Genomic DNA, 19,986 nt, shown 5'->3' on the forward strand with positions numbered 1-19,986 from the left:
AACCCGTCTCTTTGAAGGGATCAACATGTAGGTTGTGTTTGCTTGTGGGTATTTACTGTTCTTTCTGCTTCTGTATGTACATCAGTGAGCTACAAAGACAAACATCTGCACACAAGATGTACAGAAAACAACCTGATTGTTTGTTGAAGCCCCATAAAGAGATTATCTTAACATAAAGGAACGCGCAGTACACACAGCAGTCTGTTGGTCTTTTACCTTACGCAGGTACATGAGCGCAGTCCTTTTTATCCAACTGTTTGCTCATCAGTCTTTTGTCAGGCTGAAGGTAATACGTGCAGTCTGTGTTTCATACTTTATGAAATTAAGTCAGTAGTTTAAGTTCAGGTTCACTCATTTAATTATTGGCCAGTTTTAGTTAAATAGTATCTCATAAAATGAAAGTTCAGTGAATCAATAATTTATGGAAGCCCATTTTCGCCACAAAATAAAGTCAGAATTATGACCAAAAAATGTACATATCATATTTTTTACAAATCATAACAATTGTGACCCAAAAAAAAGTATGGCAACATTTTTTTTTACAGTCAAGACAAAAAAAAGTATGACAAAAAAAAAAATACCAAAAAAAGTTATATATATCATATCTATGATATATATATATATTTTTTTTATAATTATGACTTTTTGTTTTTTTTTTGTGGCGTGAATGGGCTTCCATAATAATGAGTTAAAGGAAAGCCAAACATTTCCCTCTGATCTTTATTTTTTAAATAAAACACTTTGATAACCTGACTGGAGCCTCCATGTGATGAGCAGACTGAGGCAGAAGAGGGCAGAAGAGACAAAGTAACCGGAGTCCTGACACTTCGTCCATGACTGGTATCTTTTCTATTCTATGAGCCATAAAAATATACAATTATAAGCATTAATTAATTAAAAAAAAAACATTTCAGTCCTCATGAAGAATAGATGCTGCTGCTGCAGATCCAAATAATTTAATTCAATGTTTCAGGTAGTTTTCCAGTCAGACTAAATACAGAATATATTTGTATTATTAGATAAGTTAGGTGTACATTTACTGTGTGTATTGGTGTATTTTATGAAAGCAGAAAAGACGGACAACAGCAGCAGATTGTCACTCGTTGAACAGTAATTGTCATTTCTAAAGAAAAAACAAAACAAAAAGTGATGCATGCAACCAATGGCTATCGAGAAAGGTCATGCTGGTGGCCTCTGGGTTTCAGACCCAGTCCATGTCCAGTATTTCTGCTCTCTACACATCTCTATACGTCTTTATAATCAGGGTCTTAATGTGTGCGTCGGGGTCAGAAGCCTTGAGGAAGACATGTGATCATTGTTGTCAAAACGAGAAGAAAGTACTCCTCAGGTTTCAGTCATTGAACCACGTTGAGCTGCAGTTAAGAGTCACGGCGCCGTTGTTGACTCTTAAGGTCGCATGACCTCCATTTATAATCCATTAAGGCTTCATATAGGTTCATTTAAAACCACTCAACAGTCAAACAATTACAATAACATGTGAGTCAAGTTGCAAAACTATTATTTGCTGACTTGGATTAAAGGAAAGTTAACTTATGAGTAGCTGTGACTTTCCACCTGTAATTTAACTGCTTTTCGTACAACATGTATATGATATTTAACATACATTATTGTTTTAACACTTTGGTTGCAGTAAAGTAAGACACTTCTCCAGGTGGGCAGCCAGTTTGTTTTTCTTTCCCCATCAATTAATCTACTTATTATTCTCTTGATAAATTAAATAATCAGTTTGTTTGGTTTATAAAGTGCCAGAAATGTGTTTGTCCATGGTGAACGTCTTAAAATATTCTCGAGTACAATAGCATTAAACCAAATTATAATCAGATTACAGAGAATAGTGGGAAATCTTCATAATTTAAACACTGAAAACAACTATTTTATGGGATTTTTACTTGAAAAATGACAAACAATTATCCTTTTAAAAGGAGCAAAGTGTGGAGAAGCAAGTCTGAACACTACGTTCTCTCATTAGGACTAAACTTAAAAACCTAGTGTACAGTTTCAAACAACTGTTGGTACCAAACGACACGAAAACAGGTCTTAAATAAGCACCGTTACCAAACAGCTCGTGCTCACGTGCAGTGTGTGCTGCACACACACCCTCTGGAAGCCAGATGGGAGCCAAGCAGCATCAAGTGTCACGCCTGCTCCACACAATACACACCTTTGTTTCTGCTTTTCCTCCACCGTGTTATCCCTCCATCGTTCCTCTTCCCTTCAGGTTACTCCACAGCAGAACCTCTCCATCCCATCTCACCCTGCGGAGACATCTTCGTGGCATCTCTTGAAAGGCCGGCGGCGTGAACACGCGTCCCCTCTGCGTCGTCGTCCCTCGTGAAGCCTCCCACTCGGTCCCCACTCTCCCGGCCCGAACGGCCGCTTCTGAATATTTAATGCTGCCATTGTGCTTATGTGTTCCAGTGAATGGGGGAGCATTGAACGGGAGGCCGTGCGTTGTGGATGATCTGCCTTGGAGCGTCGGAGACGAGACAGGAGCAGCTGGGCGGCCTGCATGGAGGCAGTGGAGACAGGTCAAAGGTGACGCACCCACACCTGGTGGGATAAAGGTCACCTGATGGTCACAAAGACAACACAGACAGGACGTGTGGTACTTACATGTGACTCAATGCAAACCAATAACACGTTATCGTGAAACATAGTAATAAAGAGACACAAGCACTCATCATTTTATGGATTTTATTTTTCCCCCTCCCCGTTTCTCTGTTTCTCTCTGAATCAACGTGTATCTTCTTGATAACAATCAAAAAGTAAAATAGACCATTTCCTGTGCACGGCCAACTCAAGTCTGCTCCGTCTCTTCAATGCATTTTAATATACAAAATAAGAATGGCAGCGGTTTTTTCATTGCAGTAAATTTACTGTACAGTTTTTCTTCTTCCTCCATTTCAACTCAAAGTGTGACTCTTGCTCTCTGCTTTCCGTCCCGTCAGGAGCTCGTTTTACTTCTTAACGATCTGGATGACGTCCTCGTGCTCCATGATGTGTGTTAGGCCGACCCTCTGGGGGCTGTACTTGGTGCTGGTTCCCTGGAAGACCAACAGACCATCCGTTCAGACGCTTACTTTTTAGTTTATGGGCTTCTTTTTTTTTTTTAATGCAGTGAATCACTAGACAGTGAACAAGAGATCCTCTGCTTCTCTTACGTCATGGACGCAGTAAACACAGCCGTAGCATAAATATAGTGACTATAGTGAGTGTTATTCAGGTCTGTGCCCCTTTTGTTCATTTCTGTTGCACAATCCATTGTGTGATAAAAGCAACAGCAACGCCGCACTGAATATATTATCTTGATATTGTATTTGTGTTCCTCCACAAAGGGTATAATTATTTGAGTGATTCTTCTCGTGTGACATGACACACGATTCGTGTGACATGTCACACGATTGCATGTCGTGTGACATGACTACAAACTGGAAAAAAAAACTATCCTGGCCACACAACAAAAGACCCACAAAGACATCTCACTCACAAAATCGGAGAATGTCATAAATACCTCAGTGAACTTTCAATGATATGAATCTCTGATCTGATCTGTTCATCTTTAAGCAAGCCAGTGGTCCCATTTACATTTTTACAGAAACATGCATGACCCATGAACCATTTTCTAGTGTTGTGGTTTAATGCACTCTATGTGTAATGCAGCCTTCCTCCAATAGTTCATATTTATTTGGCTGTCTGAGTCAACATGAGGGAGCTTCTCCAGACAGTTTATGGGACAAGAGGTAAATGAGTTTCTGAAGGTCTTTGCCTCTGAAAACACGAACTTACCCAAACCAGGGCATATTTGAACTGGCCGACTAAGGTTCTGTGGATTCGATGGCACTGTGGGAGAGAAAACAAAACAACATATTTGCAAACACATTGCACATCTTGCCTTTCGTTTTGACTCCTCGACATCGACTCTATGTGTGTGTGAGCAGTCACGTGCGTTCCACGTACCACATGTTCTACAGATGCTGCTCTTCTCATGATGATGGCATCGGAAAAGTCTGGGCGCTCTAATGGAAAAAAAAGAAAGGAAAAACAGACTTAATATATTAAGTATACTTGACATTTACAGTCCAGCTAGTGAATGACACAAAGTGCCTGCGTACCTCCTCTTTTCTTAGTGTAAATGCAAATCAGAGCCAGGTAATCCCACAACGTCTCTAGAAGGTAATCCAGGTTCAACTTCATTCCACAACTGAAATGTACACGTGGACAGAAACGGAGAAGGCTTTTTAACTCCCACGTACTTAGAGATATTTACAGAGATGGATACAAAGAGAGGGAGATGTCAGCTTCCAACCAAGACAACTGTTATTCACACACAACAAGACAGACAGAGATCTGACCTGATGACAACACTGTTAGGTACGTGAGCCAGGCGGTCCACCTCCTCGATGGAGATTTGATCCACCTTGTTGTACACCTGTGAACACCACAAATATTATGAGGGGGGAAAAAGAGACCGCAAACAAATGTACACAAGCTAAAAGCTTGACAAAACCTTGTGACTCCAAATATATTTTCCTGTTTCTATGGGTTTCAATGTTCAAAACAACATCTCGGACCATGAAATGTGTCTTTCAAAGATTTCAAGTAGTAGAGCTATGAGGCCATGACCCAACACAGATGATGGGCACTGACTTACATAAACGCAAGGCATGTATACTCTGTTCCCGACGATGACGTCGATGAACTCGTCTGGTGTGCTGTCCTCTCTGAAGAGGACTTCTGCATTAAAGATTTCTGAGAGAAGCGGTTAAAGAAATGAAGCAAATTATCCTGCGACTTATTAGATCCATAGAAATATATTTTTCTTCTTTGAGCTGCCTTTGCTGCTACTTGAGTGAAGGATACTGTATTCGTGAAGGATGAGCTGAACGAGCTTCTCTGAGCACATGGTGAGTGGAACTGTGGAGTTGTAGGAGAGGCCGCCACCTTTCTTGGGCTACAGAAAGACATAAATCACATAGTTTACAGTTCAGTATTATAATTGAAGTAATTCTACAGATTGTTTGTATGCTATACTTGCAGCGAGGCCACTTAATGCCAAAGCACGCTACCTTGAGTACACAAGGGCCACGTCTCTCTGAATTAAGCCGTTGATATTGATGGTCCACTCAGGAGGATGATAGAAAATGTACCTTGAAATATATATTTGGTTTCGACCTGTTGAGTCTGATTCCCACCGATTCCAACTCCTTTTCTAGAAGTTCTCTAGAAAGATGAAGAATACAATAAAAGGAAAGAATTAGTTGATGAAATGACTCATCCGCCTCTCTAATTCCCTGCAACGGATCGGCTCGTGCACACACACACACACACACACACACACACACACACACACACACACACACACACACACACACACACACACACACACAAACAGTGGGCGTCACACACCTCTGAACTTCTCCTTTAGTGGCATCTAACATCATGATGACGACATCTGCTGTCCTGGCAACAGCAATGACCTGCCGACCTCGACCCTTTCCTGTAAACAGTCAACGAGTCAGTGTTTTACAATCCTTATGAAGCCTTTTCTCATTATTTTGAGTGGAAGCATCTAATTTACAATCTGAAAGAATGATAACTCTGAAATCCCACACTGCTCACTTTGAATTAAAAAAGAAAACAAAACATTCAAGCCTACCTTGGGCAGCACCCTCAATGATTCCTGGCAAATCCAGCAACTGGATGTTGGCTCCTTTGTACTGAAGAGCAACAAATAACAGTGTAAATGGGACTTGTTTTTTGTTTAAACAATATTTAATACATGCGGTGGCTGTGATTGCGTGTACCTCTATGACACCAGGTATGCAGGTGAGAGTGGTGAACTCATAGGAAGCAGCTTCACTGGCTGTTGATGTCATCAAGCTAAGGAAGGTGGACTGCAGGACACAACAGAGGATTCAATCACACCTGGACATGTTGAATCGTTGGATTGCATTTCACTTATTTCAACGTTGGCTCGGTTCAACCCTCTTACTGTTTGTGTTTGAGAACACAGTGCAGCAGGATTAATGAAACATGATAATGAAAACCCAGCCCACGGTCGGCAATGTTGACGTACCTTACCCACAGAGGGGAAACCAATAAGAGCAACACGAGCATCTCCAGATTTCATGACATCGAAGCCCTCGCCTTTGGCCCCCGCTGTTTTGGGCTCCAGTAGCTGTGCTCTGTATTTGGCGAGCTTGGCCTTGAGCAAACCCAGATGGTACTCAGTGGCTGGAGAAATTAATGAGAAAAGAAAATGGTGACACAAGGTGCTTCAAAAGTAGGTGTCTTATGCCACAGTGATGGAGGTGAGAGGCGAAGAAACGTGGCTATAACACTGTAATACCAGCACAACCACCACACTGGAGTTTAGTTTCATTCATTTGAATGTATCAGCTGTTATTTGGGAGATTGTTCCTTTAAGTAAGTGGTTGCTGTAATCAAGCTTACGGTGTCAATTAGCACGCATCTCCTTGAATTTCAGTGAGATCAATTAGTAACACAACACGGACAGCTGACACACAAACAGCCACAAGTTCATCCATGGTTAAGCTAACAGTTAGCATCGCGACTAGACCTCTCTTACCTTTGTTTTTCTGCGTCCGAGCGATTTCTCGCTCTATTTCCGCGATTTTCTCCAAGATCCCCATTGTGACGGTGCGGCTGAGCTTCAGACGGCGTGACTCTGTGGAGGAGAGAAAACAACAGAGAGCAAGAAACGTGTCACTCCACAGCTAGCTTGGTTAGCCACCCGGCTAACAAGTGGCACCTAACAGTTGATAAATCCGATTAAAAACTATGAATCGACACACATAGCTTGAAATTAATATCTGCATAAAACACACGCAATGTCAAGTTATTAAAACAATGTTGTAATATGATAGAAATGTACATTTTGACAAAGGCTTCTCTCAGCGGCATGCACTAACGACTGACATCACCGACCGGAAGTCGTTCCGTGCCCATGAACGGTCCGGGGGGAAACAAGGAAACTCACTGTTACACCAATGCTGTCCCGGTGTGTCGTTATCAGCCGGTAAGTGAGCGGCACGACGACCACGACGTCCTCACGGTGGAGTAAAAATATAGATTTAAAAAAGCGATAATGTGCCCATTTAGTTGTAGCTGCCTTTTAACAGCCGGACGTCCCCTGATGTTGTATCGATAAGTCGGTCCGAGTTATTAGGTAATAGTACAGTCCGCGAACATGGCTGCGCCCACAGGACCGACAGGGACGTCAGCCTCCAACCCGCCCGGGTTTGAAGGTTTCCCGTTTCCCGTGGCCGCCAAACCAGCGCCGGACAGCTCCGGTAAGGAGCCGGAGCAGACCGGGGATGTGAAGAAGAAGCCGTGCAGAGCTTGTACGGACTTTAAATCCTGGATGAAGGTCCAGAAGAAACAGACGACAGCTCCTGTACAGGTGACATGAGGTCAAGACGGGGTTTTGAGAGGACCTGTAGAAATGTGACTTTTACAGGAGTCAAGTTTGGCTTGACAAGTGTTTATAAAGTAATATCATTTTGTATATTGTCAATGTGTGAGAGTTTTGCTTTATCAAATTTGTTATGTCATGACGCAACATTTCATAGGTGTTACATTGGGGTTGGTCCTGCCCTACATTTGAGCCCAAGCTTACAAATAGTCTTATCTGGCTCAGGATACGATCAATTAATGTGTAACCACAAATCCTTGCCTGCTCCCTTTTTAACATCCCAGTTTGACTCTCCAGGAGACTCGAGCTGCAGAGTCAGAGCCACAAGACCCACAATGTCCGCTGGACAGGGAGGAGTTGGGGCGTAACACCTGGTCCTTCCTGCACACCATGGCGGCGTATTACCCCGACCGTCCGTCTTCCACCCAGCAGCAAGAGATGGGGCAGTTCATCAACCTTTTCTCCAAGTTCTTCCCGTGTGATGAATGTGCAGAAGACCTCAGGGACAGGTCAGACCACATGGATCCGGTTAGATTCACATTTTAAAGGTTTAAAGGAAGTTTCTAAATACACCTTTTCCTCTCTGCAGGTTGAAAACCAATCAGCCGGACACCAGGAGTCGCCACGCTCTGTCTCAGTGGCTCTGTCACATCCACAACGACGTTAACGTCCGGCTGGGCAAGTCCGAGTTCGACTGCTCACGTGTCGACGAGCGGTGGAAAGACGGATGGAAAGATGGTTCCTGTGACTGATCGACGAGGACTGTGAGGACTGTGGGAACCCCACAAAGAGGAGCTCCCAATTCTGCTGAGGAGAAACTTAACGTGAGGAGAGAGAGAGACCACGTTGTGCACTTCATATTCTGGTTTTGAGGTCAGTTAATAAAACTGATCTAGTAACAAAATGAAAGATACAGAACAAATACTTCTCTCTGTTTCTCAGGTTGGAACCAAAACTGAACCTCTTGTTAATTCCAATTGTTGGCGAGTTTGCGATAGAAACTCACATTTTTTTACATTTAATTTTGTGTTTGTTGACCAATGAGGCCCTGATGTGTCTGTTAAAGCAGAAAGTTGGTTATAATCAGCCCATTAAAATGTTTTCTAGTCAATTCTGAAGTCTCAAAATATTACATCCTTAAATGTGAGAATAAATATTATTCAGGTTTCACAGTAATTAGAGGTATCTCAAATTAATCATCTTGTAATGTCATAGATATGTATATGGCGCACACACACACAAATATATATATATATATATATATATATATATATATATATATTATATATATATATATATATATATATACACACATATGGTGTATTTATTGTATGTGTCATATATAAACATGATGCTTACAGAATGTCTTTTCATTTTATGTTCATTGAATATTTGTAAAGGTACTCTCTTTGTGTGTCTTGTGGGGTGGTATACCTGCAGAGTATGTTTATTTATTTGCATAGTTTTTTGCTGGAATCATTAAATATTTAGCTATTTACAATCATTAAGAATTAATCATTAACTTAAGAAAGGACTATTTTTGTTGATCACAGCTTCTCAAAAGTGATTATTTGCTTGTGTTTCTCTAATTCATGTCCCTGTAAATATCTTTTTGGCTGTAGATAACATTATATTTATAATTAAAGCACCTGTGAGTTGCACCATGTGAGGCCTGTTCCCCGTCAGTCAGGATCCCTGTGAAGCCAGCGTCTCAGCCATGTGACCGGTGTGTTATTAATAAACAGATTATGAATTTGTTATTTTGTTATTTGAGGATCGAGTAGAGGACACAGCTGCTGCTGTGTGTTTCCACTGTTATCATGACCCTATAACGGGTTTGTGTGTTTGTTCCACGTAGTACCACGACCAGTATTCCTCCTCCGCTCTGGTATGAAGTACTTTTAACATTAATGTTGAGATATTTAACTTGGAAGTGGACGTCACTGACCTCTAGTGGCGTGAGTCATGTATGACACGCATGATATTGTATTTCTTTGCAGCTTCGCAACACAATTCATGTCATTTTAATGGAGAAAATGCCACCGCTGAGTTTTCACAAAAGCAGGACGACTTTATTTCATTGTTCGTAGCTGTGTCGGGCTCCATGGTCACTGCTGATTGGCAAATAATCCCATGACGAGAAACTTGTGACTACTTTGTTGTGGTATTTGGCACAAGTACATCATCATGAGACTTGTCTCCATGACATGTTTCATAACCGAGCAATGTGTGGGGCGAATGTAGGATTCTCTTTCTTCCTCAGCACAGTGCTCGTGGCCTTCGGGCCTCATGTTTAGACGGAGTCCATCTTTTAACTTGTGTAGTGGCTGCAGGCCTGTTTCTGCAGTTGAGGACAATGAAGTCACGCTGGGTTACTTTTCTTATCTGGACATTCTTATATTTAGAAATATGAGGGGAGTTTACATTCCATAGTTTAAAAGGTATAATTTTGTGGATATATTTAAAGGCAATACGGACCCAGAATACGTCCACACATGTAGACACAGCCGGGTCAGACATGAAAATGTGATTTAATCCCACAAGACCCCAACAAATGACTCTCAAACCAACAACAACAACATTGTTGTGAGTCAGTTTGTTTTATTATCCCTGCAAAAATGTCTTTTCCCGCTAGTCTATAACGTGGGTACGTCTGTCGTGCACGTAACCCCCCCCCCCCCCCCTCTCTCTCCTCCTCCTCCAACGTGCCCGCGTGCTGTGCGCGTGCGCGCAGGAACAGTCCCCACAGCAGCGAGCAGCAGCAGCGCATCTCCATCCTGCCGTGGAGCCGGGAGCGTGGGGCCGCGCACACTCACACACACACACACACTGGGAGAGAGAGAGAGAGGGCGAGAAAGAGAGAGAGAGAAAGAGGAAGAGGAAGAGAAGACAGAAGATGGACGGAGTGGGTTCGTTCGGAGCGGGCCGGTCCGGGTCCACTATCGACCCGATTTCCTTCGCCAAACAGCCGCAGACCATCCTCAGAGTGCTGTCCTGGGTGAGAGCAAGAGGCGTTTTATTCTCCTCCACCTGGCGTGTATACGTGTGTGTGTGTGTGTGTGTGTGTGTGTGTGTGTGTGTGTGTGGTGGGGGGGTCTGTGTTGTCGTTGCGGTGCGAGACCCGTGACGTGTTCCCACTGCAAACACAGAAGCCCAGTAAGCAGCGGTAATTGATAAGCAGGGTGTGTGAACGGAACCAGGGCGCGTGTGTTGATGTCGGAGCGCGCGCGTCCTCACAGCAGCAGCAGCGGCGGCGGTCAGGGCGCAGCCGAGGCCTGGCCGCTTGTCTCTGGCTCCCGGCACGAGGAACCGAGCTCACGTACAGATGTTTTGATTTGTTTTTCCGGCGCGGACACCTGCCTATTGTGTTTTTTTTTTATTTAATTGGGTTCCTCCTCGCCCCTACATGTCAGTGCTGCGTAAAAGAGATGTGCAGCAGACCGCAGCCGGATTGTGTATAGAGAACAGAGGACAGATTATGTTCGTTCCTGCTGCTTCCTGTTGTTCATATTCTCATACATAACATTATTTATATGCGCCCCAAAAAATCACAAGTTGTCACGTCGTCAAATATATTTCCAGCTAATTATTATTTTCATTTTTCTTTTTTTGCTGATTTACCCATAAACGGTCGTCGTCCGTCGCCGCCCCGTGTGATTGGTCCGCGCTCTTCATTACGCACGCAGGGCCGCGGAGGCGCGTCGTGCCCCGACGCTTGATGTAACGCATCACCTTTAGGTGACACGGAGAAGGTCCACCCTGCCGGGAGCAAAAATGGTGGTGGTGGTGTTGGTGGTGAGGAGGAGACATCGGTGACAGCGTGAGATGTGTCCCAGTATACGTTTACATTCATCATAATGAGGGTCCGGTGACTGTGCAGCGGACACATGATGCCCTTTGGAGACTCGTTAGCTCATCACGAAGGACAAATCCAGCTCATCCTGCAGATCAATCATTATTTTTTTTCAAACTATTTGTGCTTTAAAGATGAATTGTCGTGACTCGTTGGTGTGTTTGTGTCGCTGAAAACATCCGGAGAGCAGAAGGTACAACAGTACAACAACCGAAATGTACCTTATAATACCGGAAGTGTAGGTTACATATGAAAGGTAAACGTTTGCTTGAGCTTTATAATCACCTGGGTTCAAAATACGGTGGCCCGGAACGGACAAACCAAACACTGCTCAAGACGTCACTAAATCTTATGCAGAAAAACGTCCCTTGTTACTGAAGTATTAAAACATTATTTTAATATTTTACTGGTAAAGCTGAATGAGATTGAGACTTTTTATTAACTTCTTTAGGCAGTTTAATCCAGTGGTTCCCCAGAAGTCAAAAAATGCATTCAATTTCAATACTGTAAACAAAGTAAATCTACAATTATCGTACTGAAATGCACTTAGTGACTTTTAACCGCGTGCTACAATGAAGCTTTACCCGTAAAGCTTTGTTTTGTTTTACTAATTAAGGTTTGAAAGAAATCAAAGTGTAAAGCAGAGGAAGTACACGTAGACATTGCAGATGTGGAAAATCACTCTTGTATCACACTGATTATCACAAAGATAACTGTAAAAATAGGAGAGGACATTTTCACACACACACTATATTTGTTATATCAGTCAAAGTTTTTTTCCCCACAATTTGGCGACTCAGTGCTTTGATGCATGAGCAGCTTCGCCGTGTGTATCTCAGATTATACATGCATGTGACTGGTTTTAAAGAGTAGTTCTTATCCCATTGTCCAGCATCACATGACCCGTACCCCCAAGTGTGAGTGCATTACTGCTTGTGTGTGTGTATGTGTGTGTGTCACATGGCCCTATTCTGCCACCCAGAGTTAGTCAGCTGATCGGAGCCCAGGCCAGAGGAAGCAAAGCTGATCTACAGATGGGACCTAAAGAAGAGGCTCATTCATAAAAACAATATAATGAAGGGTAAAAGTAGATTAATGGCACGAGTTATAGCAACATTCCTGTTTTGGTAAACACACACACACACACACACACCGCCTCGGGACGATTCTTTATGGGAAGTGAAGCATCCACATCTTCAGTCGGACAGAGACAAAGAAGGGGAAATTAGGTTAATGCCTTCGGTCTGAGCGCTCAAAGAGCCGCCCTGTTTCCAGAGAGGAGCGAGAGATATCTGGTGATTGTTGAGGGCAATAGTCTGATAATACTTTCCTCCCTTGCTCCGCCTCCTCCCTCACCTAACTCCTTCTTCCTCCTCCTGCCCCCCTTCCTCTCCCGTCCACAGATATTTTCCCTGGTGGTCTTCGCCTCCATCGTGAACGAGGGCTACGTCAACCTGGGCAGCGAGCGGCTCCACTGCGTCTTCAACAAGAACGGAGACGCGTGCAACTACGGCGTGTTCGTGGGGCTGGTGGGCCTGCTGGCCTGCTCCTTCTTCTTCATGCTCGACTACAAGTTCTCCTCCATCAGCTCCGTCAAGGACAGGAAGAAGGCTATCATGCTGGAGGTCGGCTTCTCGGGTGAGGAGGACGAGTTTATAGAAATGAATAGGCGAGGAAACCGCTTCTCAGTCTGTGATTCAGTTCTAAAGGCGGCAGGATTCAAAAGGCAGGGCTTCCCCAAAGTACACACACACACGCACACGCACACACACTCACACACACTCCTAAAATGTTCTACTATTGTATAGTTACTAGTATATAAATAAATAAGCACTAAACCGTTTCTTAGTCTGGGATTTATTTCTAAGTCAGCAGGATTTAAAAGGTTTCCCCAAAATACCCAAACACACACACACACACACACACACACACACACACACACACACACACACACACACACACACACACAAAAGTAGTCAAACTAGGTCGACTTTGTTTCATTTGACTGCTTTCTTGCATCACAAGACATCAAGAGAAATGAAACCTGTAAAGTGACATAAAAAAGATATTAGAGAAATGAGAGTATGTTTAATCTCTAACGGGAACAGAGACCTGCAGGTCCGAGTGTTTCATGTGTGACGTTGGAAGTTTTCTTTCTTTCTGCTGTTGCTCCACAGGTTTCTGGACCTTTCTGTACTTTGTGAGTTTCTGCTTCCTGGCCAATCAGTGGTCTCGGACCACGGCCGCCGACCTGCCACTCAACCAGGGCGCCGACGCAGCGCGGGCCGCCATCGCCTTCTCCTTCTTCTCCATCATCACCTGGGTGAGGAACATGCACACACATGTACACACACACACACACACACACACACACACACACACACACACACACACACACACACACACACACACACACATGTAGCAATGGAAACAAATGGTTCAAATAACAATAATAAACTTAAGTACCGACCTTCCTTTTTCTGAATTCAGATTTTTTTAAATGTATTTTCTTTACATCTTCAGGTGTCTCAGTAGACATTGAGTTGGTTTGGGTTTATATTATTTATTGTTAATGAGTGAAAACCAGCCTTTAACACAACACAAACCTTTCCTGAACACATGTTTCCCCCCATTGTTGCAAAAAACACACACAGCTGTTGTGTAATGCACAGCATCACCTCTAAACTCTGGTTGGATTACGAGACAATAAGCTGGGCACAGGTGCAGGAAAAGCCCCCCAATATCTAAAAAAACACACAAAAAACACCTTCAATATCATTTTTTTTTTACATTTTCCAGCTCATAGCAGCTCATGACTTCAAAGAGACAAAGAGCGGCGCTGTAACTCCTTTCTAAAGCTATCAGACGCTAAAATTATATTATAAATGATGTCAATTATCTTAAATATTGATCAGGACCTGCACAATCTGACAGTCCAAAGTTCAAAGTTGAAGGTTAAAATTCCCTAAATATGAACTGTGAACCGTTTCCTAATCATATTTAAGGCGAGAAACCCGGTCATGCGTCTCCTGAGTTGTGCTAAATATAACGCGCCCGTTCTCAGTGGTTTGTGAGATGAGAGGCGTTGTCATCGTTGTAAACATTGGAGGTTTTTAAAGGAACGGTTCTGCATTTTGGGAAACTCCCTCTGCTATATTATATTTTATATATTTATATTAGAACATCGTGTCATTTTGTGTTCATCCTTCTGTGTTAGATCAGAAGTGTGATTCCTTTGCTGAGCGTCGCCAGCAGCTCCATCGTCATGTTTTTAAGCTTTAAAAGACAACTTGTTATTATGATTAATGCTCCTTTAAACAAGAAAGTCACCATTGGATTCACATTATGTTCATAATCACATCATTTCTGTCACTGACGAGTTACACACGTCGCTCTCGTCGTACATATTTACATATTATATACAATAAACAAGATAAATATTTAAAAAAGACATGAAAGACATCAGAATAGTGCAGATGGAGTTTATATATATATATATATATATATATATATATATATATATATATATATATATATATATATATATATACACACACACTTTATTTCCCTAGATAAAACCTCTTTTAAACCCGGCTGAAATGTTCCTTTAAGTGACTGTTTTTCAATATTTAACACAAGATGGCGCTCTTTACCGAAGGTTAAATGAATTAAAGTAAACTATAAAACCATAATATTTAGTTTTAAATCTATCTTTAGCCAGGAGGAGTTCAATATCTGTCTTTTAAGATGCAGAAAGTTTGCTAAAATCTGACATTTTGAGCATCAATCATAAGACTTTTCATGGCATCTACTGACTTAACCTTCTGGATATCTTCATAAAATGTCTACATTTAAATATATATCTATATATAAAAGTATACCACCTCTGTGAAGAGCTTTCCATGGCTGCTGCGGTTGTTTTTCTACTCTTCTGCACCTCTTACCCCGTCCTCTTCTGCCCCCTGCAGGCCGGTCTGACGGTGCGCGCGGTGCAGAAGTATCTGCTCGGCACAGACATGACTCTGTTCACCACGGAGCACATGGACGGCGGCGCGCCCACCCAGCCGTACCCCTCCAACTCCCCGGTAGGCGGCACCGCCGAGCCCACAGAGACCTACCAGAGCCCGCCGTTCACCGAGAACAACGCGGCGCCCACGTACCAGGTTCCCATTTACTAGATAGGATGGCGGGCGAGGAAAGGTCGCGAGGCGGATGAGAGGGAAAGTGACAGAAAAGTGCTTTTTTTTTCCTGTGATGTTTGCACCTGCAGTTGTTTATGTGTTGATCTGGGCTGAGTTTTCAATAATTGTAGAGAGAGAAAAAAAAAAAAGCCTCTCCTTTGTTCCCTCGTCTCGTTCCCTTTCCTTCCTTCCTTCACATTCCAGCTTTATCTGCTCCTTCCTCGACTCCTAAGCTGAAATTCAGCGTCCTCTCATCAGAATATTGAGAGGAAAAGAAACTGTAGAAGAGGAAGCCATGTTGTCAACACAATTTTGACCAAAAAAGAAATAGAAAAATATATACAAACAAGTGAGTGACTCCACCGCAAAGCAGTATTAGATATATATATATTAAAAAAAATAAAATAGTGCAGAAGGCACTCACTTACAGCACCTTCGTCTTATTCTTTCCATCCATTGAAGTGTCAAACGCCCCTCTCCTGCCAAACGGTACGGGGGAATGTTGTGTGTTTTGTTCAGCTCCGGTTCGGTCTGGTCGGTTTAAAGTGATCATGTGTGTTGAATCTGCATGTTACCAAACTTAGACATCAACTAAGTGCCATACTGTACTGTGTGTCTCAGACAGTGACTTAATTTTAGTAGATTTCCACATGCTGTAAAAAAAAAAAAAAAAAAAAAAAAGTAAAGAAAATGTTTTGTGACTAAGTGCAATATCTCACATTCTTCTGTAGGTATAAACTCTGTACTGTAGGCTAGTTACCGTCAGGTTAGACCCGCTTCAGGCACTGTCTCAAATTACACACGAGTCTTTGAATTGTACAAACGAACCTCAGGCAAATATCCAAATAAAAAGATCGTTGTTGATCCGACTTCGATTGAGCTCCTGGTGAAGTTTGCCAGATCTGGGAACGATATCTCAATCCGACTGATCCCCCACAGAAGCTTGTTCCCAATTTATTACAATTAGTTTCTGTGTTTATGCTTCTTTCTTGATATATTGTCGCACCTGAATCTGTGGGAGTCCTGAACACGGGTCGGTTTTCCCACAAGATTCGTTGGAGGAGCTGTAATGCGAGTGAATCCTCCTTCAGTGTGTTTTTCTGTGCCAGGCATGGGTGGATTATTGTGAGGGCCGATGAGGTCAGGGGCCCCTGGAGCAGAGCCGCTGTTTGAAGTGGTTTTTTTACATTTCTTGTTGGAAAGTGAGTCAATTGGCTGCAAAGAGATGCAAAAAAAAACCTTTATCGTAACGCAAAATGACCACAAAAACGACCATAAAAAGACTTAAAAAACAACTCAACCGAATCAAAAGACGACAAACATACAAAAAAACAATCACAAAGATTATCAGAAAGACTACGAAGAGACAAAAAGACAGAAAACGACCACAAAGAGACGTGAAAGTACAAAAAAGAGACTAAAATCGACAAAATCGAAAAAGACTAAGAAATACACGGAACGATCACAAAAAGATGAGACACAAAATGACTAAAAAAAGAGACAAAATGACCACAAAGAGACACAAAACGGCTACAAAGAGACACAAAAGGACCACAAAGAGACACAAAACAACTTCAAAGAGACAAAACGACTACAAAACGACAAGAAATAGACACGAAAAACTACCCCGACAGAATCAAAAAGACTGTCAAGAAATACACAAAACGACTACAAAGGGACACAAAATGACTACAAAGAGACAAAGAGACAAAAAAACCTGGAAAAGGACACAAAAAACTACCCCGTCAGAATCGAAAAGACTAATGAAATACACAAAACGATCACAAAGACCCACAATAAGCAGCTCTGTGCTCAGCGGCCCGTCGTCCCATAGCCTGCTCACGGTCCCAGAATGCATCTGTGATGTGAAACAGTGTCTGATGTTGTCGTGTATAAAAAAAAGGGCGAGTGTGGAGATTCTGGAAGTCAGGTCTGTTTATGTTTACGTTTTAGAAGCTGCCAAACTGCCCTGTGTTCTTATCGCCGTCCTCTGATTACCACATTACACACACACACACCTTGTTCTTGTCCAAATATGTGACCACAAAGCGAGAGGGGGAGGAGGGATAGAGGGGGGGGGGGGGGGGTCAGTGCAGTTTTAGGCCAAAAAATGTGGGTGTGTAGCAGTGTCTGTGTCGTGGCTTCACGTACACTCGCCATCAGCGAAACTGTAGTTTTTAGTGTGTGTCGGTGTGTGTGTGCAACAGGTGTACGCGTGCACGTGCATTAGCGTGCGTGGGAGACGTGTGTGAGACAGTGTGTGAATGTGTGTAGTTAATTCAATTTTGTGGTGCAGAGAAGTTATTTTCTTGAACATGTGTTTGTCAAAGTTTTAGCGCAGAGGAGGAACTCATAAGTCTCACCCTTTAATCATCCCCCCCCAAAAAAATAAATAAAATAAATATATTATCAATGTCACTGTCAAGATGTATGAAGCTGAGAGTTTGTCTTGATGAAGAGAGCCAAATATAAAACGTCATATTCGTGATATTATTGACCCATAGAGCGCTTTGCCTGCTATTCTAGTCGAGCCGTTGTGAAACAGCGCCCTCTGTCGACCAGAGGCGGTACTGCAGCAGCGGGACGAGAAGCAATCATGATAATAATGCATGAACTTGTTGTATAGATCTCATTATATATTGAATACTATGTAATTCTTAAGTTGATTTTTTTTGTTGTTGGAAAATGAGATTGGCCAGCCGCCAGCGCAGCCGACTGGATTCCCTCTTTTTTTTTTAAAAATTAAATCGCAGTTTATTGTAAAAAATTGTGACCATGAGCCCCGCCGCAAACAACTCTTTTGTTTATTCAGCGATGTCAAACCTCATGATCACACGCACACATGCGGTTGTGTGCTCAGATCTCAATGCTCTGGGGTGAAAATGTCCCAGAATGCATTGAGTCAGGAAGTCAGGTAGTCGGGCCTTCGAGCACACTGGATTTCAGGCCCTATCCCCCCCCAAAAAAGCGTAAAAAGGGTCATATACTGTCTAAAATCATCATTAATGAGGTTAATGGGTTTGAAGACCATTTCCTTTTGTTCTTGTTCCAGTATTAAAAACGATTAAGATCATTTTTAAAGTCTTGTAAAACAAAATTTACCTTTTGAGCATGACCTTTTTAACAAAAACAATATTATTCACCAGACGGTCTGAGTGCATAGATCAGTGGGTACATGTTATGAATTTAGCGATAACAAAGTAGTTAAACACTTCTGGAGTATTCGGGGGTTTCAGGACGGGTTGATTATCCAAATACTTTCAGGTACTCTGGGTATTGTTTAGTACCTTTTAAGTCTATTTGATGCAACAACAAAAAAAAGGACTTTTCCATGTCGTAACAAACTATTTCCGAGAAGAAACAGATTTCTAATCTTTAAAAAAAAAACTAAATCTTTTGTTTCGGTTCGTTCTAACGTGATGTGAATATCAGCTTGTAGAGACTCCGGACATGAAAATGTTCAAATTGACCTGACGCCGCTCCACGACATTAGAGTTATACCTTCAAGCGTGAATAATTAATGCAAAAATGACAACAAAAAATATTTAATATATATTAAAGGTGTAATATACCCAAATATCCAATGTTATAGGATATTTCATGGTGGTACTGGGTGCTGCTGGGTAGTTGGGGTACTGTCGGGTCAGGTTGTATTATTGTTCTCAGTGCTTCGGTCTCTTCTTCAGTCAATGTGGTAGATAAAAATAAAAATACAAGCATTCTCTATGTTTTGTGCTCCGGCCCGTGTATTGGTTGTAACATTTCAGTACGTTATTGAAGTAAATGGAACCTGTGTGTGATGCTGTCTAGGGTCTGGTTTGTCCTGTACTACTGAACATATATTGAAAAAAAAAACAATATTAATAATTATTTATTAACTAGAATGCACTCTGTTGGAAATACTTTGTTTGGCCACTCCTAAAGGGGCCGGCGGCACCAAAATCAAAGTTTTATGTGATTTCATGCTGTCGTTTTGTTAGACTTGAGGTTTTGAAAAAGGTGACGCGTGGTAACGCGGACGCCGCCACTCGTGTGGTTTCCAGTATAATACATTGCATGGGTGTTACAATATCTCCCCCCCTCTTAATATTGATAATAAAAAATGTATTCACCCCTCCCGCCCCCCCCAACACCGACCAACAATCAAGTAAACATTGATTTTTAGCGTGCTATACCCCTTTAACATGTTTCCTCTGAGTTGTTTCTTCCTGTTCTGAAGGTGTTTGACCTCTTCAGTGTAAAAACGCCGTGTACAGAGATGTGTGTCACTGTCTATTACCTGAATGTCTCTGGACTGCAGTCTGACCGTCACTCGAATAAAAAAGAAAACATGTTTTTTGGACTGCCTGTTTCTGTCCCTGACTTCACTGCTCGAGATCAATATGTTACGACCCCGTGTGAAACGCAGCCATGCCGGCAGCGAGGAACCTTTTAGAGGATCGCCACCTGGATTTAGTCTGAAGAAGCACTGAAACGAGACATGGACAGAGCAGATA

The 19,986-nt window shown here is 42.3% G+C and overlaps 3 protein-coding genes across 3 annotated transcripts; 2 read left to right on the forward strand and 1 right to left on the reverse strand.

Annotated features, from left to right (window-relative positions):
- Window positions 1–2,701: 2,701 nt before the first annotated feature.
- Window positions 2,702–6,980, reverse strand: drg2 (developmentally regulated GTP binding protein 2). Its single transcript, XM_068578483.1, has 14 exons — window positions 6,917–6,980; window positions 6,611–6,709; window positions 6,098–6,255; window positions 5,826–5,915; window positions 5,678–5,738; window positions 5,428–5,518; window positions 5,169–5,241; window positions 4,882–4,972; window positions 4,673–4,770; window positions 4,374–4,450; window positions 4,134–4,222; window positions 3,979–4,037; window positions 3,808–3,861; window positions 2,702–3,065 (listed from the first exon to the last, which is right to left on the reverse strand). Exons 2-14 carry the CDS (start codon window positions 6,672–6,674, stop codon window positions 2,979–2,981), a joined length of 1,092 nt encoding a protein of 363 aa, XP_068434584.1. The 5' UTR covers window positions 6,675–6,709; window positions 6,917–6,980; the 3' UTR covers window positions 2,702–2,978.
- A 59-nt stretch (window positions 6,981–7,039) lies between these two features.
- Window positions 7,040–8,224, forward strand: gfer (growth factor, augmenter of liver regeneration (ERV1 homolog, S. cerevisiae)). The gene is made up of 3 exons (XM_068579041.1): window positions 7,040–7,444; window positions 7,754–7,965; window positions 8,046–8,224. Exons 1-3 carry the CDS (start codon window positions 7,232–7,234, stop codon window positions 8,206–8,208), a joined length of 588 nt encoding a protein of 195 aa, XP_068435142.1. The 5' UTR covers window positions 7,040–7,231; the 3' UTR covers window positions 8,209–8,224.
- A 14-nt stretch (window positions 8,225–8,238) lies between these two features.
- On the forward strand, window positions 8,239–17,099 carry syngr3a (synaptogyrin 3a). Its single transcript, XM_068579040.1, has 5 exons — window positions 8,239–8,329; window positions 10,191–10,454; window positions 12,713–12,947; window positions 13,487–13,632; window positions 15,278–17,099. Exons 2-5 carry the CDS (start codon window positions 10,353–10,355, stop codon window positions 15,485–15,487), a joined length of 693 nt encoding a protein of 230 aa, XP_068435141.1. The 5' UTR covers window positions 8,239–8,329; window positions 10,191–10,352; the 3' UTR covers window positions 15,488–17,099.
- The last annotated feature ends 2,887 nt before the right edge of the window (window positions 17,100–19,986 follow it).

This window comes from Clinocottus analis, unplaced genomic scaffold (assembly GCF_023055335.1).
Source record: "Clinocottus analis isolate CAN_PGR_092001 unplaced genomic scaffold, fCliAna1.0.p SCAF_16, whole genome shotgun sequence".
In the NCBI taxonomy this organism is placed as follows: Eukaryota; Metazoa; Chordata; class Actinopteri; order Perciformes; family Cottidae; genus Clinocottus; species Clinocottus analis.

What these genes read in the sequence shown, in the direction of transcription:
- drg2 (XM_068578483.1), bottom strand. Translation starts at nt 6,674, where the DNA reads ATGGGGATCTTGGAGAAAATCGCGGAAATAGAGCGAGAAATCGCTCGG. An exon ending in CCTAACAGTGTTGTCATCAG is followed by an intron (nt 4,223 to 4,373) that starts GTCAGATCTCTG and finishes TGTACATTTCAG; the next exon opens with TTGTGGAATGAAGTTGAACC. An exon ending in TTACACTAAGAAAAGAGGAG is followed by an intron (nt 4,038 to 4,133) that starts GTACGCAGGCAC and finishes TTTTTCCATTAG; the next exon opens with AGCGCCCAGACTTTTCCGAT.
- gfer (XM_068579041.1), top strand. Translation starts at nt 7,232, where the DNA reads ATGGCTGCGCCCACAGGACCGACAGGGACGTCAGCCTCCAACCCGCCC. An exon ending in AGACGACAGCTCCTGTACAG is followed by an intron (nt 7,445 to 7,753) that starts GTGACATGAGGT and finishes TTGACTCTCCAG; the next exon opens with GAGACTCGAGCTGCAGAGTC. An exon ending in GCAGAAGACCTCAGGGACAG is followed by an intron (nt 7,966 to 8,045) that starts GTCAGACCACAT and finishes TCCTCTCTGCAG; the next exon opens with GTTGAAAACCAATCAGCCGG.
- syngr3a (XM_068579040.1), top strand. Translation starts at nt 10,353, where the DNA reads ATGGACGGAGTGGGTTCGTTCGGAGCGGGCCGGTCCGGGTCCACTATC. An exon ending in TCCTCAGAGTGCTGTCCTGG is followed by an intron (nt 10,455 to 12,712) that starts GTGAGAGCAAGA and finishes TCCCGTCCACAG; the next exon opens with ATATTTTCCCTGGTGGTCTT. An exon ending in GCTGGAGGTCGGCTTCTCGG is followed by an intron (nt 12,948 to 13,486) that starts GTGAGGAGGACG and finishes GTTGCTCCACAG; the next exon opens with GTTTCTGGACCTTTCTGTAC.